Here is a 27,996-nt window from a genome sequence, read left to right as displayed (position 1 = left end):
GGAGCCGTGTGGTGGTTGCCGCGGCGACGCTCTGAGCCCTGTCCCGGGGCGGCTGGGTTCTTTGTTATTACACGGGGCGGTAGCGTTTGCATATCCATAAATACAGTATTAGTGTTGGACACGAACACGAAACACGGGGCTCGTCACAGTGGAGCCGCCCACAGCCCGGTCCAGGCGACTCTCTCAACCGAGTCACAGTGGAGCCTCCCACAGCCCGGTCCAGGCGACTCTCTCGACCGAGTCACAGTGGAGCCGCCCACAGCCCGGTCCAGGCGACTCTCTCAGCCGAGTCACAGTGGAGCCGCCCACAGCCCGGTCCAGGCGACTCTCTCAGCCGAGTCACAGTGGAGCCGCCCACAGCCCGGTCCAGGCGACTCTCTCAGCCGAGTCACAGTGGAGCCGCCCACAGCCCGGTCCAGGCGACTCTCTCAGCCGAGTCACAGTGGAGCCGCCCACAGCCCGGTCCAGGCGACTCTCTCAACCGAGTCACAGTGGAGCCGCCCACAGCCCGGTCCAGGCGACTCTCTCAACCGAGTCACAGTGGAGCCGCCCACAGCCCGGTCCAGGCGACTCTCTCAGCCGAGTCACAGTGGAGCCGCCCACAGCCCGGTCCAGGCGACTCTCTCAGCCGAGTCACAGTGGAGCCGCCCACAGCCCGGTCCAGGCGACTCTCTCAACCGAGTCACAGTGGAGCCGCCCACAGCCCGGTCCAGGCGACTCTCTCAGCCGAGTCACAGTGGAGCCGCCCACAGCCCGGTCCAGGCGACTCTCTCAGCCGAGTCACAGTGGAGCCGCCCACAGCCCGGTCCAGGCGACTCTCTCAACCGAGTCACAGTGGAGCCGCCCACAGCCCGGTCCAGGCGACTCTCTCAGCCGAGTCACAGTGGAGCCGCCCACAGCCCGGTCCAGGCGACTCTCTCAACCGAGTCACAGTGGAGCCGCCCACAGCCCGGTCCAGGCGACTCTCTCAACCGAGTCACAGTGGAGCCGCCCACAGCCCGGTCCAGGCGACTCTCTCAACCGAGTCACAGTGGAGCCGCCCACAGCCCGGTCCAGGCGACTCTCTCGACCGAGTCACAGTGGAGCCGCCCACAGCCCGGTCCAGGCGACTCTCTCAGCCGAGTCACAGTGTTCGCCGTCTGCAGAGCGGAACTCGGTCCCCCCCGTGTCCTCCACTGCCCCCCTGTAACGGGAACTGACAAAACTAAGCTATGACTCATGTTGCCTGTGATTGGTTCAGGTAAAAGGTCACATGTGCAGAATGAGCCAATCAGATTCCTCTGAACTGTTTTGAATCCAAAAGAGAACGGCTTCATCATCTCTTAAAGGGATACTTCAGGATTTTTGACATAGGGCCTCATTTCCTCGTTATCCAGAGTGTTGCTGATTTATGGAGACATTGTTTTTTGTAGTTCATGCAGTTCTTATATTTTAAGAGTTTCGTGGCGCTAGGCTAGTGCATGTCTATGGTATCAGCTAGCCTGCATTAAAAACAGTGTGACATTTTGAGGGACTATTTTCTAGCAGATCACTCCGCCGCTGCGTAGCTTTTACAACCACGAAGCTGATGCTATAATATAAGGCAGGGGTAGACAACGTCAGGCCCGGGGGCCAAAACCGGCCCAGACTCTGGCCCTCGAGTTGATTTTGAGAAATACTATGACCCAAATCAGAGCTCAAATGCCTGTTAAAGTGCTCTAGAAATGTTAAAAATACTGTAAATTCCTTAAAATGTCTTAGCAGAGCACCTTTTAGGCCATAATCCTAAAAGAATGCTCTAAGAATACTTGAATTAAGGCATTAAATCTAAAGATTGAGTGGATTTGGTCTGGTCTTGAAGCAGATAAAACCTATTCTTGCCAATGGAACAAGCGCACGTTTTTTCTTAATTCAGATTATTTGTATAATTTCAAGTGAAAAATAAATATATATTTTTTTACAGTAAAAGTTAATTTGTTTGATTTCCAGTGGGATTTCTATTTGTTCAATTGGCATTAGTGTTTTTATCTGATCTTAGATTAGTTCAAAAACCTTTATTCAAGCGAATTTAAGTCATTTATCTCATTTACGATGGACATTTTTCCAGTGTATATGATCTACAACACTGGCATATGTAGAAAGTGATGCTTTACTTCAATTGCTTCAATTGGAGAGTTCAGCCTTGGTCTTTTGACGATGAAGAAACCCGGCTCCACCGAACAAACCTTCCGACCCCTGATATAAGTTATTTTTAATGCAAAATGGTTCAAATGATTCTATGGACACAGACATGTTTATGGTTAGTCTGGTGTTATCAGTGATTCAGGTGCTCTGTGGAGCGGGTCACACTGTTTTTAATGCAGGCTAGCTGATACCATAGACATGCACTAGCCTAGCACTAGCCTAGCGCCACGAAACTCTTCAGATATAAGAACTGCATGAATTACAAAATATCTCCAGAAATCAGCAACACTCTGGATAACGAGGAAAAGAGGCCCTATGTCAGAAATCCTGAACTATCCCTTTAACTTTGGGCTTAATAATTAAGCATCGGGTTTACAGCTTATTCCAAGTAAACGCAATGAGTTGGAATTTACAGTGTAGAAAGTGTTTCTCTTTACACACGTTTTAAACAACTGTACAGCCTGGTTTACAGTAATGTTACACTGGGTTAGGCGGGGAGGACTCCGCTAGGGATTTGAGTTGAAGGTCCTCACTCTGACCTATAGGGGGCGCTCTGGAGAAACCAGGGCAAACAAACGACCGAGTCCCGCTTCCAGACGACGAGAGATCCTTCCACATTATTGCCAAACAACTGAAGACTTTTATTTCCTGCCGGACGGAGCCGGAACAGCAGGGGCCGGACCGGGACTGAAAAACAGCCCTGGACTCCGGTTCGGCTTTACCCAAATCCAAAGGCTTCTTGACTGGAGAGCAACACTGTAACGGCTCATTTGAAAGCTCAAATCTAGAAAAGTGACGGGAACTTTTTGTCACGTCGTCGCTCCATTTTTGTTTGTTTTTATTTGTTTTTGTTGCTTTTTCACTCCTTTTTTTGTGGATTTTTGGCGTGTTTGTCGTCAATTTTTTGTCACTTTTTCGTTGTGTTTTCGTCTCTTGTTTTTCGGAGGGGGGGTTTTGTCACGTTTTTGTTTGTTTTTTTCATCGCTTTTTTCATTGCTTTGTTGTCATGTCTTCGTCACATTTTGTTGTGTTTTTGTCACTTTTTCGTTGTGTTTTCGTCTCTTGTTTTTTGTTTGTTTTTTGTCATGTTTTTGTCGTTTTTTTCACCGCTTTTTTCATTGCTTTGTCGTCACGTTTTCCTCACATTTTGTTGTGTTTTTGTCACTTTTTTGTCGCTTTTTCGTCTCTTGTTTTTCGGGGGGGTTTTTTGTCACGTTTTTGTTTGTTTTTTTCATCGCTTTTTTCATTGCTTTGTCGTCACGTTTTCCTCACATTTTGTTGTGTTTTTCTCACTTTTCTGTCGCTTTTCCAGCACATTTTTGTCTTTGGATGCTTTCTTTTTAAGCTTTTAGATTTGGGTAAAGCTCGGTCACGCCCGGGGGTAAGGGTAAGGTAAAGTGAGGGGCCAGACTGGAAGGCCGGAAGAGCACAGAACGGACGTATGGCCAGTCCGCCCCCGCAGAACAGTGAGGCCTCCAAACACGTGTCCGTTCAGCTGCGACTCTCGCTCGTCCGTCCAAAACTGAAGATATTTGTGATCCGGGTCCACGGGATCACTGAGCAGTTTTGGCAAATCTCTCTCTGGAAGACGTAGAAGTCCGCTTTGATTCCCGGAAGACGCTGATTTTGCATCTGTCTCCGATGGGACCGTGCGCTGCCGTTACCGCTGGAAGACCGGAAACCGCGAGTTACAATTATGCAGAACAAACGAGGGCTTCGGAAACGTTCAAGTCAAGACCGAGTCCGTGTCCAGGTCCAGGTCTGAGAACAATCAGACGGCGCGGGACAATCATTGGCTGATGGAGCGGCACGAGTTCCTTCACAAACAATCTCTGAAAGTATAAACATGTCGGTCTGAGATGAACCAATAACGCTCCGGAAAAATGGCAGAAGTTTCCCCTTCTTTTTTGCAGAAGCCTTGAAATCTAAAATTCACTAAAATAAAAATAAAAATGTGCAATAAAAATGAAATTCACAGTGCAAAGGCGGATGTTTTAGGGCCAGTGTGGGGCAGTAAAGTTAAAGTAATCCAACTACTGATTACTCCTAAACTACTCGCTTCTTTGGTCACTTCCAATGGGAGAGGAAGGCGCTTCTCTATGGTCCTCATGATGGGAGCTGACGTTGTTGTAATACCGCCCCCTGGTGGCCGGGGCGACTCCAAGAGACACTTGGGAGCATTGATTCTAATGAGACTTCAAACGTCCCAATAACGGCTCCAAAGTCTGGCTCCAAAGAGTTTTTCTTTCTCTAAAAATCACTATGACCCATCAAGGCTGTGCAATTAATCGAAATTCAACTACGATTTAGATTACAACAGTAAACGATGACAAAATTAGCATAATTGCAAAAAAGAAGATTATAATTTTCTTTTTTTTTTTTCTTTTTTTTTTCAATTTGTTATTTCACGGCGCTGGGATTATTTACCCTTCGCTTTTCTCGTGCCACGGCTCATGCTTTTGTCTGACATAAAAACAAACGGCGCTGTGTGATGATGTCATCAGCCGCACTGCTCAGTTTACCTGTGCAGGTGTGAGGGCTGGCCAGCAGGGGGCAGGTGTGAGGGCTGGCCAGCAGGGGGCAGGTGTGAGGGCTGGCCAGCAGGGGGCAGGTGTGAGGGCTGGTCAGCAGGGGGCAGGTGTGAGGGCTGGCCAGCAGGGGGCAGGTGTGAGGGCTGGCCAGCAGGGGGCAGGTGTGAAACAGAGACCTCTCCTTAATCGAGGCAAACTTGAATCATTTGTACTTTTATGACTGTTCAGAAAACAGAAAATATCATCAGTGTTTTGATTAATAAATAAATAAAATAAAGTTTTTTTTTAAAGGCAACAAATAATCGATTGAATAAAGGTGATTTCAATTATGACAAAAATAATCGTGATTATTATTTTTTCAATAATCGAGCAGCCCTATGACCCATGTGACCCATGTGACCCATGTGACCCATGTGACCCATGTGACCCGTGTGACCCATGTGACCCATGTGACCCATGTGACCCGTGTGACCCATGTGACCCATGTGACCCATGTGACCCATGTGACCACGCTGGGGGAGGGGAAATGTTTTTAACCACGCTAGTTTTTTTATTAGCCCAACATTTGTGAGCCTTTTCAGTGCAATAACTGGCTCCAGAGCCTGTGGAGGCTCCGCCCACTCTTCACTCACTTTCATTTGTTTAATACGTTTTTCATAGTCGAGAACGTCTTGTTCTCCATCGGGTTCCATAATGTAGTGCGAGGAACGGCCTCATTGTGGAAACGTCTTTAAAGCTGAGGGACCTGATCTTTCCTGTTCAAACAGAGACATTTTTTGTTTTGGCCCAAACTTGTGCTGGTTTACAGACGTCAAGAGAAAATCTGCTACTCGGACACAAAGCCAAAGGACCAGACAGAGGAAGACCTGATCTGAGGCAAAAGTGGGCGGGGCAGAATAAGATGAATAATCTAAATGCACTAGTGGATTACTTATGAACCGTTTACTGCCCAACACTGTTTAGGACCAAAACCTGCTAAAAAATAAGTTTTCAACAAGTTAAAGGTACAATCTCAACACTTAGACATTCAGTTCTGACTAAGAACGGCACAAATGAGAAAAAAAGCTCAAAACCGTGTGCAGAAAAGTCAGATCAGAGACTGAAAGGTAAAACTGTGAGGAAGTGCAGGTTCACAGTGCAGGCGCCGGAGCGTCGTCAGCTTCACATTTTACAGAGACTCGAGTGAATCAACAGAAAAGTGCAAAGTGCAGGAGAAACGTTTCATGCAAAGCTGTCGGAGTCGGGCGACGGCGGCCGCGACGCCTCGAAGAAGGAGCCGCTGGACTTCCTGGAGCGCAGCAGGCGCAGCAGCTCCCCCAGCTGGCTCTCTAGCGCCCCCATGCGCCGGTCCAGCGCGCGGATGTCGTCTCGGATCTCCTGCTTCAGCTCGGTGAAGGCGGCGTGGACCGCCTGCTGCTGCTCCGCCCCCGCCGCACCCCCGTCCGGCCCCTCGCTAAGCCCCTCCCCCCCGGCGTCCAGCCGCAGGTCGCTCTTGGTGATGCCGCTGTCGCACGAGTCGGTTTTCTTCAGCGGCGCCTCGTGGTCCTGGGACTTGGCTCGGTCCGGCAGCGTCTCCATGGACTCGGCTTTGGCCACGCGTCTCCACGGCTCCGCCTTCGCCGTCGCCTGTTTGAACCGGCCCCACCCCTTCGCCTTCGGAGGCTCCGCCTTCGGAGGCTCCGCCTTCGGAGGCTCCGCCCCCCGGCACACGCTGCCGTTCTGCACGCCGCGGCCGACGCTCTGGAAAAGAGGAAACAGAAATTAGTAAATATGTGCTACTGCTTTTTTTTTTTTTTTGGATCAACTTTTTATTGGTGCGATGCCATCATTGCAATTTACAATTTTTCCAGTATAGTATACAGGCATAGCACTTTCCCCCCCATTTCTTTTACCCAATCCCATGGGCATCATATTTGTTGAATCATCAAATGATACCAAAAAACAGATACACTGAAGGCAAAATATGTGCTAATGCTAACGCTAGCATTAGCTATGACTGCCATTGTTTCACTGAACAATCTTTGATCAATCTGCTGTGAATAAACATGCATATGGACCTGATTTACACTTGACTTTATTTGTGCACCGCGGTCCAAATTATTATGCAAATTGTATTTTTGTGCCAAAAAGGTAAAAAAAAAAAAAGTTTTTAAATGAAACTCATGGATGGTTTTGTGTCTCGGGGCTCTTTGAATCACTGACATTAATCTCAGAGACCTGGGATGATTAGTTTTCAGGTTAAGGGAAAAACTACTGAAAAAGGACTTTCCACTTTATCAAGCAGATCATCATTTTCAAGCAATATGGGAAAGAAAAAGGATCTCTGCTGATGAAAGGCGTGAAATAGCTGAATGCCTTGGTCTAGGTATGAAAACCTTCGATATTTCATGAAAGATTAAGCGTAATCATCGTACTGATAAGAGATTTGTGGATGATTCAGACACACTCGGGTTTGTGCAGATAAAGGCACAATATGGACGGTTTCTGCCAGACAAACACATCAGATTAAGAGAACAGCAGCTACAAAACAGCAGACAGGTATTTGGAGCTGCTGGTGCCTCTGGAGTCTCCCGAACATCAAGGTGTCGGACCCTCCAGAGGCTGCAGTTGTGCATAAACCTTCTATCCGGCCTCCCCTAAACTGTTCATTGAAGCTGAAGCAGAAACGGCTGCAGTGGCTTAGAAATACATGAGGACTCATTTTCACACAGTCTTGTTCACTGATGAGGCCGTGTAACCCTGGATGATCAGATCAATGGAGTAGTGGATGGTTGGTGAATGGCCACAATGTCCCAACAAGGCTGTGACGTCAGTAAGGAGGGGGCGGAGTCAGAATCATGAGGAGAGAGCTGGTCGGCCCCTTTAGGATCCCTGAAGGTGTGAAAATGACCTCTTTCTGACTGACCACTGTCTTCTAAAAAAAAGAAGAGCCGTGTTTTCCCGAACAAGATCCTCTTCATCCTGACAACGCACCATGTCATACTTTAAATAATACCTCTGCATCACTGGCTGCTATGGGCATAAAAGGAGAGAAACTCATGATGTGGACCCCCTCCTCCCCTGACCTCAGCCCTATTGAGAACCTTTGGAGCCTCGAAAAGAAACTTCTATGAGGGTGGGAGGCAGTTTTCATCCAAACATTTAAATGATCCTCTAACAGTTAAAGACTTGAAAATGATGCTGACTCTCATTTGAGTTGACAATTTAGAAAATCTTAGAAAAATGTCATTTGCATAATACTTTGGAACGCAGTGTATGTGATAAATACATTTATATTTTGTCGGAAAATGGCTAAAAAGACTGAAAAATTGTGTTTCCTAAACCCTGGGATACAGACGGCATCTCATCATAGAAAGGGGGCGTGGCCTCGCCCAGGGGGAGAATAGAATCTTTTGGGAAACAAAATTTTTCACTATTTTTTGCCATTTTCTGGTGGAATATGAACTTATTTATCACATACAAATAAAGTCAAGTGTAAATCGGGCCCATATGGATATTTTCTCACAGCAGATTGTTCAGTAGAAGTGAAAAAACGGCAGTTGTAGCAAGCACTAGCTAAGCGTTAGCATTAGCCCGATGCTAACATGTAGCATCATGTTAGCATTCTCCGTTATTCATGTATTTATGGGCTGTTGAACCACTTTGCTCCTCCCCATGTCTTTGTTTCTTTATTTAGTAGAAACTATATTCATAATTCAGCATTTGTTAAAGTAGTTTTTGAATAAGAAGTTTAGATTTTTCTCCAAATTGTTTTCCCCTTAACTGTTTTCAAACATGACCATATATGGACGATTCCAGAGATGCCGTCTGTATCTATTGCTAATGCTAAGAGCTAACTAGCACTAGCTACGACAATCTCCTGTGAGAAAATATCCATATGGGCCCGATTTACACTGGACTTTATTTGTATGTGATAAATAAGTTCATATTCCACCAGAAAATGGCAAAAAAGTGGAAAATTGTGTTTCCCAAAAGATTGTATTTCCCCCTCGGCGAAGCCACGCCCCCTTCTATGACGCCGTCTGTATCCATCACTGCTGCACATGCGCATATGTTCCTCCCGTCTTCAGCCGCCGCCGTCTCCCACAAAGGAAATGACCATATTTGGGCTACAGCGTCGTCCCTCCCTGGTTGCCGTGGTACCTGCCGCCTGGCGTCCCGGGCCGCGCCCCCCTCGCCGTCGCTCTCCGCCGGCGTCTCTTTGGGCGGGTGCTCGCTGACGGTGACGAGGCTGGTGGAGGCCAGGATCTCGGGGCGCGGCGCCTCGCAGTGGATGATCCCCCGCTCGAGGTCGCACAGCTGCTCGCTGAGGCTGCGCTCGGCCGCCAGCCGCGCCTCCTTCTGCTGCCGGAACCGCTGGAAGAGGCGCCGCACGGGGTGGTCGGGCGGCAGGTTCAGGGGCGCCTCGTTCTTACGCTTCAGCATCTCCTCCTCCTCGCGCTTCACGTCCGCGATCTTACGGAACACGATCTGGGGGAGACACAGAGGTGAGGAGCAGAGGTCAGCGCCCCCTGGGGGTGAAACAGCAGCTCTCGTCTGAGATCGTCTGAGAGCTTCTACTGTGAGCCTGAACAAATATTACAGGACTTTTATTCATCTGTGAACCCCTTAACTCCCACCTGAACCCAGCACATTTTCTCCAGTTTGGCTTTACCCCAGTCCAAAAGCTTCTGGAAAAAAGCTGTGAAAATAGCAACAAAACTGAGACGAAAACAATGATGGAAATGTGACAAAAAAGTGAGAAAACTTTGATGAAAAAGTGGCAAAAATGTCACAAAAATGTCACAAGAAATTGCCAAACAAAAATCTAAAAAATGACAAAAATTGTGACAAAAACTCAACCAAAAAGTGACAAAAATGTGACAAAAATGTGACAAAAATTCTACAAAAATGTGACAAAAATTCAACAAAAATGTGACAAAAATTCAACAAAAATGTGACAAAAACTCAACAAAAATGTGACAAAAATTCAACAAAAATGTGACAAAAATTCAACAAAAATGTGACAAAAACTCAACAAAAATGTGACAAAAACTCAACAAAAATGTGACAAAAATTAAACAAAAAAATGACAAAAATTCAACAAAAATGTGACAAAAATTAAACAAAAATGTGACAAAATTTTTAAAAAAAAAGGAAACATACAAAAGGTGACTCAACACAGCAACAATGCGAAGAAAAAGGTCAGTTTTGTGGGTCTTAGCTTTCAAATGAGGTGTTACACAGGCCTATATAACAGCCAAAGAGGACAGAATGCATTTGGTTTAGGCGGGTGGTAAGAGGTTAAATGAAAAGACTTTGATTGCTTTGCAAATCTGCACTGGGATTCTGGTTCTTTATTCATTTTACAACACAAATGATAATGAACTTTGCAAAATGTAAAATACATGATCAGAATGTAAATGATGTGAATGATGTTACATATTTCGAAGGCAAATTGAATAATGAAATTAAAGATTACAAAGACAATTGTCAATTAAAAATCTAAAATGCAAAACCAAAATAACATAAAGTAAAGCCATTTGACATTTGCATCACAAATTGAATAAAGAGACAAAAATCCATTCACTCAGCCACTGAATTCTCCAGGGCTTCAAAATGAGGCACAAAATGATGTCCATGTCCTCCAGCTGTTCTGGGGGGAACCCTGGGTCTTCCACGAGGCCTCCTCCTACTAGGACATGCCTGGAACACCTCCCGCGGGAGGCGACCAGGAGGTATCCGGAACAGATGCTCTAGCCACCTCAGCTGCTCCTTTCGACGTGAAGGAGCAGCGACTCTACTCCGAGCTCCTCCCGAGTTCAGCCGCCCTGTGAAGGAAACTCATTTCGGCCGCTTGTATCTGTGATCTCGTCCTTTCGGTCGTTACCCAGATCACATGACCACAGGTGAGGGCGGGGTCGACTCAGCTCCCTCTTCACCACGACAGACCGATACACACCAAATATTCCACCGATATTGATAGTGATATCGATATTATACCCGATATCACACTATCTCCAGTATCGGTGCATCCTTTATTTCATCCCCAGAACAAGGAAAGATGTGAGATTTTGCAGTTTGACCCAGAGGGGGCGGGGCCAGGACGAGGCTCTCATCCATGTCGTGACGTCCATTTACTCACGAACTGCTTAGAAAAAGTCCTCTAGAAATAACTATTCTTTAAGTGCACTTGCCTTGATTTGAGTTGATAAAGCCCGTCTTGTGTTAATATTTAATGTAAATGATGATTTATTTTGTAGAATCCTGGGTCTGTTACGTAACCGTGAGCTCCGGACGCCTCAATTATAAATGCCTGGTTTTCCCGGAGCTAAAGCTGTCTCCACATCATCAACTTTTCATGTGTGTGCGTGTGTGTGTGTGTGTGTGTGTGTGTGTGTGTGTGTGTGTGTGTGTGTGTGTGCGTGCGTGCGTGCGTGCGTGTGTGTGTGTGGCCCACGGCGCTCGCTCCCTTTAAATAAACATCAGGACAGACGTGCTGACTCTGAGTAAACAGTCTTATTTCATCAACAGTTGTTTTATTTTCTTCATATTTTATTTATTTTATTTATTTTATTTATTTTATTTATTTTATTTATTTTATTTATTTTATTTATTTTTTGTTTATTTTATTTATTATTTATATTTTGTTTATTTATTTTATTTATTTTATTTATTTTATATTTATTTTATTTATGTTTATTATATTTATTTATTTTATTTATTTTATTTATTTTATTTATTTTATTTATTTTATTTATTTATTTTATTTTATTTATTATTTATATATATTTTATTTATATATATTTTATTTATGTTTATTTTATTTATTTCATTTATTTCATTTATTTCATTTATTTTATTTATTTTATTTATTTTATTTATTTCATTTATTTTATTTATTTTATTTATTATTTATATATATTTTATTTTATTTATTTTATTTATTTTATTTATTTTATTTATTTTATTTATTTTATTTATTTTATTTATTTTATTTATTTTATTCATTTATTTTATTTTATTTATTATTTATATATATTTTATTTATGTTTATTTTATTTATTTTATTTATTATTGATATATATTTTATTTATGTTTATTTATTTATTTTATTTATTTTATTTATTTTATTTATTTTATTTATTTTATTTATTTTATTTATTTTATTTATTTTATTATTTATATATATTTTATTTATGTTTATTTTATTTATTTTATTTATTATTGATATATATTTTATTTATGTTTATTTATTTTATTTATTTTATTTATTTTATTTATTTTATTTATTTTATTTATTTTATTTATTTTATTTATTTTATTTATTTTATTTATTTTATTTATTTTATTATTTATATATATTTTATTTATGTTTATTTTATTTATTTTATTTATTATTGATATATATTTTATTTATGTTTATTTTATTTATTTTATTTATTTCATTTATTTCATTTATTTATTTATTTATTTATTTATTTATATATATTTTATTTATTTTTATTATGTTTATTTATTTTATTTATTTTATTATTTATGTTTTATTATTCTATCATTTCCTTGAGGAGCCACAGTTTTGCTCAGACTGAAGTGACGTTTTGTTCTCGTCTCTAAAGTCATGAGATTCAATGAAGTCTCAGCGTCGCGTGTTCGGAGTGAAAGGAGCAAAACCTTTTCACGGCGAAGAGAAAGGACTGTCCCGAGGCCACACTTTACCGTCCCACTGTCCCACCGTCCCACTGCTCAACCGTCCCACCATTTGTTTTTCCACTTTTCCCCTCTATTTTCATCACATTTCCCTCCATTTTTGTTTTACAATTTATTTTCTTCTCCTTTCCTCCAATTTTACCCCATTTTTAAAAGTGTTCTTCCCCTTATTTCCCCCATTTTTATTTATTTATTTACAATTCTGCTCATCTGCTCATCTTCCAAACGTTTCACTATGATCTTGTCCGGGACACACAGCCCTGCTCTGGTCCGGGCACTTTTACTTTTAAATTTACATTTTTAATTTCTTAATAAATCCTTTTATCCGTCGTCCGGTCGGATCAAAGTGAGAGTGAATCTCCCGGAGATCGATCCGGGCCGGACGCTAACGCTATTACCTTTGCTCCGGTGTCCTTCAGCCTCGTAAACAGCCCCCCCCCCCTCCCCCTTTACTCCCCCCTGCCTCCCCCCCCGCCCCCTTTACTCCCCCCCGTCCCCCCCCCGGGCCCCGCTCTGTTCTCCTGACGCAGAAACGCCGCTGACAGTTTAATGCTGAGACCGTTCTTTATTGGAGCCGAAGGTGACCGTCACACGTGCACGCTCAGGGCTGACGTGCACTAATGTATCCTCACGTGCACTAATGTATCCTCACGTGCACAAGCATAATGTACAGGCTAATGTAGAGGCTAACTCACTATATGGACTTAAGGCCAGACGCTCCAGGTGAAGAAGGGAAAATAAAATAATATAGATCAATCAAAAAGTAAATAAAAAATACTGTATTTGTAGGGACGTTTAGTGTCAATGGGCTCAGTGAGACCAGCCGAAGAGACAGAAGGAGTTATATTTTTCATTTATTATAGTTCATTTTATATCCTAAATTTTTTATCACATTTTAGTCTTTTTTTTTTTGTCGCATTTTTGTCATGTGTTCGTCAATTTTTTGTCCATTTCTTGTCCATTTCTTGGGACATTTTTGTCACTTTTTCATAAATTTTTCGTCACTTTTTTGTCAATGTTTTGTCATTTTCTGTCACATTTTTGTAATTTTGTAGTAATTTTTTTATCACATTTTAGAATTTTTTTTGGGTCATTTTTCGTTAATTTTTTGTCAACATCTTGTGACATTTTTGCCACTTTTTCATCAAGTTTTTGTCAATTTTTTGTCATTTTTTCGTCAATTTTTAAATCAAATTTTTGTCATTTTTTGTCACATTTTTTCGTCATTTTTTCGTCATTTTTCGTTAATTTTTTGTCAATGTTTGTCAATTTCTTGTGACATTTTTTGTGACATTTTTGCCACTTTTTCATCAATTTTTAGTCACTTTTTTTGTCAATGTTTTGTCATTTTTTGTCAAATTTTTGTCACATTTTTGTCAAGGTTTTCTCACTTTTTTGTCACATTTCCATCATTGTTTTTGTCTCAGTTTTGTCGCTATTTTCACAGCTTTTTTCCAGAAGCTTTTGGATTGGGGTGAAGCCACACTGGAGAAAATGTGCTCGGTTCAGGTGGGAGTTAAGGGGTTAATGATGTTTTGGAGCTGTTTGAAGGCCGTGGACACAGTAAATGTTTGCCTTGTTGTTGGTCTGACGCACTGGGAATAAAGCGCTGTTTGTAATGCTTGTTCTGTGGGGATTTGCTGAAGAGAACCCTTCACCGGACATGTGGATGCCGAATCTGTCAATATTTGTGAATGAATACTTGTGGGAAAGACGCCTCTGCGAAGTGACATTGCAGATACTTTTTGTTTTGTCATTTTTATTCTCTGACCTGAAAACTAAGATGTTAATCTGCTGTTTAACCTCTTAACCCCCGCCTGAACCGAGAGGATCTTTTTCCTCACGTCATCAGATTTTTTTCCCATCCTTTTTTTGTTGGGTATTCAACTTATTTTTGCTACTTTTTTGTCATTTTTTTTTATCACATTTGTCACATTTTTTTTTGTCTTTTTTGTCTTTTTTTTGTCATTTTTTGTCAATTTTTTCAAATTTTTTTGTCAATGTTTTGTCATTTTTTGTAAATTTTTTGTCATTTTTTCATAAATTTTTTATCAATTTTTGGTCAATTTCTTGTGACATTTTTGTGACATTTTTGCCACTTTTTCGTCCATTTTTTGTCACTTTTATGTCAATGTTTTGTCATTTTTTTGTCATTTTTTTGTCACATTTTCGTCATGTTTTTGTCATTTGTCATTGTGGGAAAGACGCCTCTGCAAAGTGACATTGTAGCTACTTTTTGTTTTGTCATTTTTATTCTCTGACCTGAAAACTAAGATGTTAAGGAGGAAACGAGCTAAAAATCTCCACTTCGACCACTGTGAATAATCAACACCTTCACCTGCAGCTCCGCCTGAAGTTTGAACTTTGTAGTACGAGCACTTTCCCCAGCGCTGAGCTCGCTCTAAACTCCAGGCCAGTGCTGAGGTATGGCGGTGGTGTTCCTTTGTGCTGATGCGTGGTGGGCTTGGGGGTATGGCGGTGGTGTTCCTTTGTGCTGATGTGCGGTGGGCTTGGGGGTATGGCGGTGGTGTTCCTTTGTGCTGATGTGCGGTGGGCTCGGGGGTATGGCGGTGGTGTCACTACTGGAGGTCGTGCGGTTAATGTGCCCTGAGGCAGAACAGGAGCCGGTGATCGATGTGTGAGATGAGCCCCCCCCCCCTCCCGTCCCCACATGTACCACCGTCCCACGTACACACACACACACACACGTCCCCAAATGTACACGATCAGTCACACACACACACACACACGTCCCCACATGTACTCGACACATCACACACGTCCCCACATGTACCACCGTCCCACATACACACACACACGTCCCCACATGTACACGACCTGTCTCACACACACACATTAGAGGAGGGCAATACCAATGTCAAGAAATGTGATAGAAATGGTGAAAAATTGTGAAAAAATTAGTTAAAAAAATGGGAAGAAATAAGGAAAAAAAAAAAAAATAATAAGAATAAGTGGGGGGAAACTTTAAAAAAATAAAGATATTTTTTGGGGAAAAAAAAAAAATATATATATATATATATAAAAAATATAAAAAATATATATAAGGAAAAAAATAAAGGAAAAAAATGAGGAAAAATGGAAAACAGAGAAAAAAGGGGGTGTTAAAAAAATTTAAAAAAAAATTTTTGTTGAAAAAAATAAGGAAAAAAATAATAAAATAATAAAAAGTTGGGAAAAATATATAGGCATTCTTTTTAGGAAAAATAGGAAGAAATATTGAAATAGTGTTATACTGACAAAAAATTGGGGAAAATTGTTAAAATAAGGGGAAAAAATAATTGGAAAACAGAGGAGGGTGTTAAACAATTTAAAAAAATAAATAATAATTTTTGTCACTGTTGCCCAGCTCTAGCCCCACATATCCCCCCTCCCACCACACCGGCCTCTGCTGCTCCAGGACCAGGAGCCTCTGCAGTTTAATCAGGTGAATGGATGAGCTCTGTGTGAGGTGTCAGCTCTGTAATGTGAGCGTGTCCTCTCTCCGGAGTGAGAGTCTGAGTTATGGACGTGTCCGGAGGTCGTAAACCTGCGCAGGCCGAGGCGTGATGGACGAAGAGCACACGGATCTTCTTTAGCTCTTCTTGTGAGTATTTAAGGAGTTAAATAACTATATGCGCTGTTGAACCAGCCTGTGAATGTTCTGGAGGAAGGATTAGCGTGTGGAGCTCTCCGTGTGTGAGTCCTACCCGTTTGCGCAGGTTGTAGGTCAGCAGAAGGTTGCGAGCGAAGTGGTTGGCGAAGGCGGAGTAGAACTCGAGGACCTTCTGCAGCGCGTCCCGTTTGATGATGTGCAGGTCGCAGTAGGTGAGGGCGCGCACGTTAGCGCACGACTGGGCCAGGGTCATCTCCTTCCAGAACACGTCCCCGAACACGTCGCCTTTCCCTGAACACACACGTCATAGACATTAGATTAAATTCAACTCAAATGTATGGAAGCCCGTTTCCGCCATGTTCAAAAATAAAAGCCCAACGGGAAGTTGAAATTACGAGATTTAAACTCGAAATGTTGTGTTAAAATACAACATTTCGAGTTTAAATCGCGAAATTATGACTTTTAAAACTCAGAATTTCAAGATTTAAACTCGGAATTTCGAGTTTTTCAGATCCGTGATCATAGACGTCAGTACGGCGGGACAGCGGAACCACTGGTGCAGATGTAAACAAACAGTCATGGAGGATTAGCTTCATCGTGTTGTGAACCGGAGCTACAGCAACTCTGGGACTTTTACAAAGACACACAAGTGTTTATTTTACCTCAACACCCAGGATTAAAAGCAGTGACAAGAAAACTTGTTAAAAATGTCTGTATCCACGATAGGAATGTGTTTATGGCCTTGATGATGCAGGGCATTCCCAAAGCTAATGCTACGATCGTAGCATCAGGAACTTTGATGAACTTCGGATGATCATGATCATGTGAAAATGGGAAATATGCCTGAATAAAGGTCAATAAAACCACCGTTTAACACTGTCTACATAAACCACCGTTTAACACCGTCTACATAAAGCATCCCTTTAACACCATCTACATAAAGCATCCCTTTAACATCATCTACATAAAGCATCCCTTTAACACCGCCTACATAAAGCATCCCTTTAACACCATCTACATAAAGCATCCCTTTAACATCATCTACATAAAGCATCCCTTTAACACCATCTACATAAAGCATCCCTTTAACATCATCTACATAAAGCATCCCTTTAACACCGTCTACATAAAGCATCACTTTAACACCGTCTACATAAAGCATCCCTTTAACACTGTCTACATAAAGCATCCCTTTAACACTGTCTACATAAAGCATCCCTTTAACACCATCTACATAAAGCATCCCTTTAACACTGTCTACATAAAGCATCCCTTTAACACCATCTACATAAAGCATCCCTTTAACATCATCTACATAAAGCATCCCTTTAACACCATCTACATAAAGCATCCCTTTAACATCATCTACATAAAGCATCCCTTTAACACCGTCTACATAAAGCATCCCTTTAACACCGTCTACATAAAGCATCCCTTTAACAATGATCACACACTGAGCCGGGCTGGTTGATTCTGCAGTTTATTACTCACACTTCATGTATAATTGGCCGTAGCCGTTTGCTTAGCACCCGCAGCTAACTAGCTTCTTAGCAGCTCTAGCATCAGCTCCAATAATGGATCTTGTGGAATTAAGTATTATACATTAAAAACGTCAATAAAGCCGTAACCACATAATGCAGCCTTGAAGATTATCACACACTGGGTCGGGATTGACGCATTGGTGGTTAATTGCAGACTTTTTTGAGGTGGATTGCACATGCTAACAGGGCTAACCTAGACTAGCCATTGTCCACCGGCATCGCCCTTTTATCGTGGGCGAGACCATAGGGGGTCCATAAGACATGGCAGAGGCAAAGAGGCACGAGTTTGTCCCAAACTAGCAGTTTTTTTTCAGGCATGATACGATTCCAAGATACGGCTCTGCCAGATCAAGCTCCACAGTTCAGACGCATCAGACAGGAAAGACAACGGCAACAACATCCGGATTTTCAAAGTAAAATAGGGCTGACGTCTATGATTACGGATCTTAAGAACTCGTAATTACGAGTTTAAATTTTGAGTTTTAAACACAAAATTATGACTTTAAATCTCGTAATTTCAACTTCCCGTTGGGCTTTTATTTTTTAACATGGCGGAAACGGGCTTCCATACAAATGAGAGTCAGCATAATGTTCAAGTCTTTAACTGGTAGAGGATTATTTAAATGTGGTTGAAAAAATCTCCCAGTGAAAACAGTATTTTTTTCAAAAATAAATATAGTTAAAAAAAATCAAAATCTACTGTTCCAAAATATTATGCAACTCATCGTTGCAATACATTTTAAAGCTTATAATTAACTGAAAATGGTCATTTGTTGAATTTGCAGCATTAGGAGGTCATATTTATTGAAATCAAATCCTATTTCAATCAAAAACATCTCAACAGGTCAAGTTATATTTTATCATAGGAGCCCTTGTGTGAGAGCAGCTTAAACATTCTTAAATCCATTAAACGTGTGAGTTTTTGGACAGTTTCTGGATTTCTTTGCAGGATGTTAGAACAGCCTCCCCTTTCAAAGGTGATTTTCACACCTTCAGGGATCCTAAAGGCCCAAAACATGACTCCGCCCCCTCCTTACTGACGTCACAGCCTTGTTGGGACATTGTGGCCATTCACCAACCATCCACTCCTCCATCCATCTGACCATCCAGGGTTACACGGCCTCATCAGTGAACAAGACAGTTTGAAAATGAGTCTTCATGTATTTCTGAGCCACTGCAGCCGTTTCTGCTTCAGCTTCAATGAACAGTTAAGGAGAGGCCGGATAGAAGGTTTATGCACAACTGCAGCCTCTGGAGGGTCCTACAGCTTCATGTTCGGGAGACTCCAGAGCTTTGTAGCATCTGTTCTCTTAATCTGATGTGTTTGTCTGGCAGAAACCGTCCTCATTGTGCCTTTATCTGCACAAACCGGAGTGTGTCTGAATCATCCACAAATCTCTTTTCAGTATGAGGATTATGCTTAATCTTTCCTGAAATGTCGAAGGTTTTCACACCTAGACCAAGGCATTCAACTATTTCACGCTTTTCATCAGCAGAAAGATCCTTTTTCTTTCCCTTATTGCTTGAAAATTATGATCTGCATAATAAAGTGGAACGTCCTTTTTCAGTCATTTTTCCCTTAACTGGGCTTAACCTGAAAACTGATCATCCCAGGTCTCTGAGATTTATGTCAGTGATTCAAAGAGCCCCGAGACACAAAACCATCCATGAGTTTCACTGAAAAGCTGTTTTTTTTAACCTTTTTGACACTGAAATACAATTAGCATAATCATTTGGACGGCGGTGTAGATATATTTATCATAACATGAACAGGAACCAGCGTACCCAAGATGGCCACCACCTCGTCGTCCTGAATGACCTCCAGTGACCCCGCCACCACGAAGCACAGGCTGTCCACGCTCTCGCCGGCGTGGAAGATCAGGTCTCCCGGCGCCGAGTGCATCATCTGGAACTGCACGGCCAGGGCGCGCAGGCAGCCGTCGCTCGCCAGGCGGAAGGCGGGGTGCTCCTTAAACACCTTCCGGTTCAGGTGCACGCAGATGTCAGCGCGCATGTCTTTGGGACAGATCTGCAGCACCTGACGGGGGACAGAGGGGGAGTTAGTCCTGAGACAACACTCAAAACAATGACAGCGAGCACGGGTTTGCCTCAAGGGTGTGTCCTGAGCCCGGGACTGTTCATACGGCTGTACAACAAGATTCAGGAAAACATCGTCTCCTTTCACAATAACAACAGTGATGGAAGGGTTTTGATTTAAAGTGGGGGTATTCTGCTTTTTTCAGTCACACAGCACCAGTCTATATCACACTACAATGATGACCAAACCTTCTGTTGGTCTGTAAATGCAGTAAATTAGAATAACTGCCTTGTATAAAATTGCTCTCTCAAAATGGCTGTAGTGAATGTCTTGAAATAGGCCTCTGTCTCTTTAACCTCTTAACTCCCGACTGAACTGAGAGGATCTTTTTCCTCACGTTATCAGATTTTTTTCCATCATTCTTTTGTTGGGTATTCAACTCATTTTTGTAACTTTTTTGTCACATTTTTGTCATTTTTTTGTCAAATTTTTGTCACATTTTTTTAATCAATTTTTTAATCAATTTTTTGTCTTTTTTTTGTCAGTTTTTGTCACATTTTTGTCACATTTTTCTCACATTTTTGTCATATTTTTGTCAATTTTTTGTCAAATTTTTTATCAATTTTTTGTCACATTTTTGTCCTTTTTTTGGTCACATTTTTCTAAAATTTTTGTAATTTTTTCATCCAATTTTAATCACATTTTTGTCTTTTTTTTTAATCAATTTTTTGTCAAATTTTTGTCTTTTTTTGTCATTTCTTTATACATTTTTTGTAATTTTTTGTCACATTTTTGTCATTATTTTGTCAAATTTTTATCACATTTTTGCCACTTTTTCATCCATTTCTCATCACTTTTTTGTCACATCTTCATTGTTTTCGTCTCAGTTCTGTAAGGCTGAAACAACTAATCGATTAATCGACAACTAATCGATTACTAAAATAGTTGTCAACTATTTCAGTAATCGATTAATCGTTTTCTAGTGAACACAGACTAAAATAGAGCAAAAAAGACATAACAATTATGTATTTTGGATGAAAACCTACTTTGTTTTTAAAGTTAGGGTCTGCAGTGTTTTGTACATTATAAATTTCATAAATGTCTGTCTTTGCCTCGTCCAATCAGAAAGCAGAATTAGCACAGAGAGCCTCCTACATTGTTACTTTAAGTTTACTCCATCAGCAAGTCCTCAAGCGGCGTCACTTTAGCTCTATGTGATAAAGAAAAATGAAGAAATACAATTTCCATGCACCTTTCACAGCCAAGCGATTAATCGATTAATCGTAAAAATAATCGGTAGATTAATCGATTATCAAAATAATCATTAGTTGCAGCCCTGAGCTCTGTCGCTATTTTCTCACCTTTTTTCCAGAAGCTTTTGGATTGGGGTAAAGCCAAACTAGAGAAAATGTGCTCGGTTCAGGTGGGAGTTAAGGGGTTAATGAGTAAAAAACACATCATGCTACGACACCTGCAGTTGTCCTTATGGCCTCTAGGGGCATAGTTACTTAGAACTGCTGTAAACAATACTTTCTATATGATTAGGTTGATTTTGTGGTAATTTCCGCAGTACCAGACTCTGCTCAGGCGTCCAGACGAGCTGGAGGTAAACACTCTAACACAAACAGACAGTTTTCACACCTCCCCCTTTGTCATCTCAACATCTGTGCCCTTGACTGAGACATGCTGTGTGTTGGAGGCTCGGCATCACACCTGGGCTCTGCTCTCGTCCCTTTACCTTTAAAGGAACAGGCCACCGTTTTTACATACTGAGATATGTTCTTACCTGAGCTTTGACGAGTTCTCTAGGACCTGTCTGATCTTCACCCGTGCCTTCAGTCACATAAACAGTAATTGTGCATCCGCACAGTAAAGTGAAGATTACTGCACGGATTTCGAATTACTCCTGGTATTATTACGCCTTACAATATAGTCCCCCCTTTTATCCGCTTAGAAAATCCACATTGTTTAATTTTGTGTAATTATACTTTGTAGTGGAACACTTCACGTAACCATATTTAAATAGGGAAAACGTGGAAGAGCTTGGTAGCTTCTATCTTGACCTGTTTTGGAGCTATAGAGGAGAGAGGGAGAGGCTAAATGCTAACGCCGTCTGTGCTGTGTTTACGTGACTGAAGGCACGGGGGAAGATCAGACAGGTCCTAAAGAACTCGTCAAGGTAAGAACATATCTCAGTATGTAAAGTATTCCTTTAAATGTGCTATACAAATGAAGTTAAAATGAAGGGACAGTGAAGAGCCGGCTGACATGTGCTGTCCTGGTTCAGCAGCTGAGGAGACAGTCTGAGAACTGCAGAGAGGATCATGAGTGTCTTTATCACCACTCACATTCTTCTATCACAGGGAAGAACAGCAGCATCCAGAGCAGGATCACTGGGAGGCTTTTTTTGTGTCCATCTATGAATCCAGTCCAGTCCAGTCCAGTCCAGTCCCAGTCCAGTCCAGTCCAGTCCAGTCCAGTCCGTACCTTGTCGGTGTCGATGCCTCTCGTCATGGACCAGGTGGAGACGATGTAGTCCATGACCCTCTCGCTCAGACCTTTGGGGACCTGGTACAGGGTCAGGAAGTCCCTCACGCTGTTCAGCATCTCGTGGTACCGGTTGGTGTTGGCGTACATCTGCTGGAAGATGGTGGTCACGTTTCCAAAGATGGTGGCGTACAGGAGCGCTGCGGGACAGAGGAGGGAGGAGCTTCACATCAGTGCATGTTTAAGGACGATAGATTCACAAACCGTCCCTTTAAACCCTTAACTCCCACCTGAACCGAGCACATTTTCTCCAGTTTGGCTTTACCCCAATGCAAAAGCTTCTGGAAAAAAGGTGTGAAAATGGCAACAAAACTGAGACGAAAACAATGATGGAAATGTGACAAAAAAGTGAGAAAACATTGGCAAAAATGTCACAAAAATGTGACAAAAAAATCACAAAAATTTGATGACAAATTGACGGAAAAAACACAAAAATATGACAGAAAATGAAAAAAAAATGAAAAAAATAACTGATAAAAAGGTGACAAAAAATCGATAAAAAAATGACAAAAAAATGACAAAAAAATGACAAAAATATGACAAAAATATGATACAAATTTGACAAAAAAATGACAAAAAAATTGACCAAAAATTGACCAAAAATTGACGGAAAAAACACAAAAATATGACAAAAAATTACCCACAAATGACAAAAAACTGAAAAAAAAAAACTGATATAAATTGTGACAAAAAATGACAAAAATTTGATAAAAAATTGACAAAAAATCACAAAAATATGGAGAAAAAAAAAGTTAAAAATGTGACAAAAAATCACAAAAATTTTATAAAAATTTGACAAAAAAATTACCAAAAATTGACAAAATGTGATTAAAAAAAAATGTCAAAAACGTTACAAAAATGAGTTGAACACCCAACAAAAAAATGATGGAAAAAAATTCTGATGACGTGAGGAAAAAGATCCTCTCGGTTGAGGCGGGGGTTAAGAGGTTAAACAGAGTGAAGGGGAAACTGGACACGGCGGGAAACTTTAATCTCCGGCTCAAAGTCGTCAGAGAATAAACATCGTAAAGGGAGAGATTGGTCTTTTTTTAATCTGACAGAGTTAAAGCTGAGACATAAATCTCAACATCGACCACCTTGATCAGTGTGAAATCATATTATTGAAGAAAAGTAAAGACAAACAAATGAAACCCTCCTGAATGTTCTCGACACACACCGAGGGCAGACCCGTGCGGAGCAGTGGACTGTGGGAAAGTAGGCCGTGTATTTTTATGAAGCTCAGAATAGTCGGGCACAGAGACTCCTCCGAGGACCGAGCTTCAGGAGGATTACCCAGGAAGAGCCTCCTCCGACTGGGACACTCAGGCTACAGTAAACTGTGTTTGGACGAGAGAAGCTGCGGAGACAAAGAACCATCGTCAGGCTCAGGCTTCAGGGAAACATTTAAACTTGTGTCCGTCACCAACTCTCTCTGCAACACGGACATACGTGAATCACGTGTTTAACGCACGGTTTGAGTAAAGCCTCTGAAGAGCCGTGACGCGGCTCCAGTGTGTGTTGGCCTTAAGGCTAAAGTTGATTTTGTCAGCTGTATGTGTGTAGACCAGGGGGGGCAACTAGTCCGAGACCAAGAGCCAAAATGTTCAACCTTGATCCTGTGAAGAGCCACAAAGGCACCGACCATTAGCGAGATCCCGGGGCGGTGGTTTATTGTGATTAAACATAATGTGACTGTTATATTTAATCACAATAAACTATAACTTTATGCCTTTTCTTATTTTTTGTTCTATAATTGTGTTAGATTGAATGGTTTTACTCCTCACCAAGATTGAAATACATGTACTGTATATTAACTGACATTTTCTGCTGTTTTTCTGCTCTGACTGAGACAGAATTAGATTTTTTTTTTTTTTTTTTAATGCTGGGGTGTGTTTGTATGTGGGGCCCTGCCCACTGAGCCCCCTTCTCGGATTCGCCCCTGGCCTGTGGCTCTGTGTCTGCAGCCTGATAAACGCACGGTAGACACGTTGTTGATTGGTGGCTAAGGCCGAACCAATCACGACCGTCACAGAGAATGAGAAGGTGACGTCACTGGCTGCACCGCTATGTTTTTAGTTCAATTAACGCTAACATTAGCCAAAACCAGGGCTGGACTGGCCATCGGGAGATTCGGGAGTTTTCCCGGTGGGCCGACGTACTTTTGGGCCGGATGGGCCAATCACACCGAAATAAGGCCCATTATACCTGACACCGGCCCACAATTAACGGGAAAAGCCATCAGAATCTCTATCATTATATTTATGCAATTACACAATTTCTCCACTAGAGGGATGTGACGCCTGGCAGCGCTTTCTTGAGTCATGGTTTCCAGATAATCTGGTATAATGGGCAGTGGGCCTCTGGGACATAACACTCATGCCCCTCACATTGTGAATATAAGAGGAAATAGTTTATTGTAACTCCCTCCAGGACCCACAGAACCTCAGACCTCTATTTTTTTTATACATTTTAGACAAATGTTTGCAAAGAAGTGCATGCTGGGAGTTGTCAGGTGACTCAGTCTGGCCCCTCGTCGTCAGTGCAGTTTGGAAATCTTCTAGTTTCCATTAAAAGGATTTACAATGTTTGGCCTTTTTGGGACTTCTATTTTCACTCCACAGCTCTGTAACTCTGAGGTGAGTTTTACCGTTTCATCTTGAACCTACAGTGGGATCATGTGGTTGGTTTTGAGAAGTTTATTTGTGTTGCAGTCGCGAGAGGAACTTCATTAACGGAACGCACATTTTAAGATTGTTAAGTTATTTTACAAAAGTTCCTTCAAGTTATAAATGAAAAGATGAAAGTGGTGAGTGCTATGAGGTGTTAGCTTGGATTCGGCAGAAACAAAATGCAACTATTGTCCTCGATTTGTAGCTTATACTGTTTTAGTTCAAGCCAAGGGTTTATTGTTTTGCTCATCACCTCGACTATTGCATTGAATATGACTGTTTTTTTTTTTGGAGGGCCGGTCTTGACCCAAAAGTCCCGGGCCGATTTTTTCTGCCAGTCCAGCCCTGGCCAAAACTAATCATTGGATGAAGTAGTGAAGGATTTTGCCTCGCGTTCTCCGCGTGAGTTTATATTCACTTCATATTTGTTTAATTGGACACAGCTGTCGTCACGTCCGCTAATCGCTAATTGGTTTATTTCACTGACAATCTGTGTGCGTTAGGCCCGCCCCTTCAAACTGCTCCAATTGCTCCGTCACCAGAATAATTCCCTGCATGGAATGGACAGGGAAGTGTATGGCAGAGCCAGGCAACAGTGCCTGCAGCTTCGTCCTGACTGGACTGTGCAGACAACGCACTCTAGGCTGCACAAAGTTCATAAACTTTAATCAGGAGCCTCTGGACGACTGAGAGTCTGTTTTAAGTTGCATTTGTTACAGTTTCAGTCACATGTGGAAGAAAAGTCGAGGACTTTGTAAATTTCCGCGTTACGATGTCGCACTTCGTATCATAAGCTTCTAAAGAGCTCCGCTTTTTTCCATTTCCTAATTTAGATCTTTTTCTGTGAATATGAGGCCAAATTACATCAAATAAAGAGCAGCTGATCAGAAACCTGAAAAGCAGAAGCTGATCCTAGTGCCACGATCTGACTGTTGTTCAACCGAAATCCCGCTTTGAGTGAGGCTGCACGGGCTCCTTTTACACGCCGCCTCCAAAAGGAGGAGATACAGACTCTCATTCATGTGTAGATGGAAACAGGGTCTGCAGACGATGGTTGGATTTTTGGTCAAAGACTGTTACAGTTTATGGGAAATATTTACCAATTATTTAGCAAAGATGCGGCTCAAGAGCCGCGTGTTGGCCACCCCCGTGTATACATACAATATAAATATATATAATACATATTTAATGACACGCTGTTTTTTTCCTGCACTCAGGGCTGGGCACCGTTAAACACCAGTAAAGTATAAAAAGTTTAGGTTCCACAGGTCTCGAAAGCAGGAACTAAAAACAATCTTGTTTCTTTAGATCCAGGTCTTGATGCTGTTGCTCCAGATCGAAGGAAGTGACTTGGTTTTTCAGCTCAAAGAAGAAGAAGTAGATCTTATAGCGTACAGTATAGCGCCTCTCACAGTCACAAAGCGCTTAACATGAGACAGTTACACATCACTCCACACTCGGTGGTGTTTCCCCTGGGGAGACACATCTGCACCACTCACACATCATCTATTGTACATGTTTTAGTGGTGGGGGAAACCGGAGGAAACCAATGTAGACACGGGGAGAACATGCAAACTCCACAGAAAGGCCCTGTCCAGGTGGGAATCGAACTCGGGACCTTCTAGCTGTGGAGCACGAGGCTGAGCGTGATGTTAGTGATGATTACTCCATTAAAAAGTGACTTATTACTTTACTGATGACTTAACCTCTTAACTCCCGCCTGAACCCAGAGGATCTTTTTCCTCACGTCATCACATTTTTTTACCATATTTTTTTTTGTTGGGTATTCAACTCATTTTTGCAACTATTTTGTCATTTTTTTTATTCAATTTTTGTCATTTCTTTGTCAATTCTTTTCAAATTTTTGTAATTTTTTTGTTATTATTTCGTCACATTTTTGTCACATTTTTGTCATTTTTTTGTTGTAATTTTTATCAAATTTTTGTCATTATTTCGTCATTTTTTATCACATTTTTGTACTTTTTGTTGTCACATTTTGTCACATTTTTTGTCATTATTTCGTCACATTTTTGTCACATTTTGTAATTTTTTTGTAATTTTTTGTCAAATTTTTATCAATTTTTTGTAATTTTTTGTCACATTTTTGTCATTTTTTCGTAATTTTTTGGTCAATATCTTGTGACATTTTTGTGACATTTTTGCCACTTTTTCATAAATTTTTCGTCATTTTTTTGTCAATGTTTTCTCACTTTTTGTCACATTTCCATCATTGCTTTTGTCTCAGTTTTGTTGCTATTTTCACAGCTTTTTTCCAGAAGCTTCTGGATTGGGGTAAAGCCAAACTGGACAACATGTGCTGGGTTCAGGTGGGAGTTAAGGGGTTAATCCAGTTAGATTACATCACCACGCCTCGTCCTATACATTTCAGAACAGCTGGTGTCGTCTGGAGGTCAAACCACAGGAGAAGCTGGATTCCTGTTGTTTAAACATGATCTTCAGCCTCAGACTCATGAGTTCAGTCCAGGTCTCGCTCAGATCGTCTCAGAGAAACACCCAGAGAGAGAGAACAACAAAGAGCTGACAGACGGTGAATATTTCAAAGAGGATTCCTCCCAACGCACTTGTCACATCACATCAGGCCGACGGCGACAGGGACGTCACGCGGCGCCGGCGCCGAGCCCGGCACGACACGTCCTCCTGCGGCGGCGATGGAGATCCAGCCCGTCACTGAGTCACAGCCAAAACAACAACACGCCAGGTCCTGAATCACCTGCAGGCCTGGCCGTCTGTGCTGAGTGTGTATCGACCGCCGTGCAGAGGGGGATTGTGGGAAATGGAGTCTGAAGCAGAGTCGTTTATCAAAGTGAAAGGTGAGCAGAGGAGTTCAGGCCAGAGCTGCTCCACCGGGGGGTCGGGAGGTTCACATCAGTGTCACGTCTGTTGACCTCTGACCTCCCACCTGAACAGAGCACTTTCTCTCCAGTTTGGTTTTACCCAAATGTAACGGCTTATTGGGAAAAGTGTAAAAAAAAAATCAAATAAAAAATGTGACAAAAAAACAAACAAAAAAAGTGACAAAAAATAATAAAAATGTGCCAAAAAAAAAGTGACAAAAAATGATAAAAATGTGACAAAAAAAAAAAAAAGTGACAAAAAATAATACAAATGTGACAAAAAATGTGTCAAGCTCTGGCTGCGATGAAAATGAATGTGAAAAAGTGACAATAACGAGGCAGCGATGTGA

The 27,996-nt window shown here is 41.8% G+C and overlaps 1 protein-coding gene across 2 annotated transcripts in view; it reads right to left on the bottom strand.

Annotated features, from left to right (window-relative positions):
- Nucleotides 1-5,880: 5,880 nt before the first annotated feature.
- LOC306961348 (voltage-gated delayed rectifier potassium channel KCNH1-like) overlaps nt 5,881-27,996 on the bottom strand; it is a 49,979-nt gene continuing 27,863 nt past the window's right edge. Inside the window, exons 9-14 of one of the 2 annotated variants that reach the window (XM_079554050.1) lie at nt 22,063-22,262; nt 19,323-19,575; nt 16,091-16,287; nt 8,838-9,164; nt 6,393-6,434; nt 5,881-6,362 (exon numbers count right to left, since the gene is read on the bottom strand). In XM_079554050.1, the coding sequence (XP_079410176.1) occupies nt 5,916-6,362; nt 6,393-6,434; nt 8,838-9,164; nt 16,091-16,287; nt 19,323-19,575; nt 22,063-22,262 (1,466 nt within the window). In that variant the 3' untranslated portion in view covers nt 5,881-5,915. Of the gene's footprint in view, nt 6,435-8,837; nt 9,165-16,090; nt 16,288-19,322; nt 19,576-22,062; nt 22,263-27,996 lie in introns of both variants that reach the window. The other variant, XM_079554049.1, reaches the window with a different exon arrangement.

This window comes from Gobius niger (genome assembly GCF_951799975.1).
Source record: "Gobius niger genome assembly, chromosome: 3".
Classification (NCBI taxonomy): Eukaryota; Metazoa; Chordata; class Actinopteri; order Gobiiformes; family Gobiidae; genus Gobius; species Gobius niger.
Note: the sequence above shows the minus strand (reverse complement) of the source record. Positions and strands in the feature narration are given on the sequence as shown.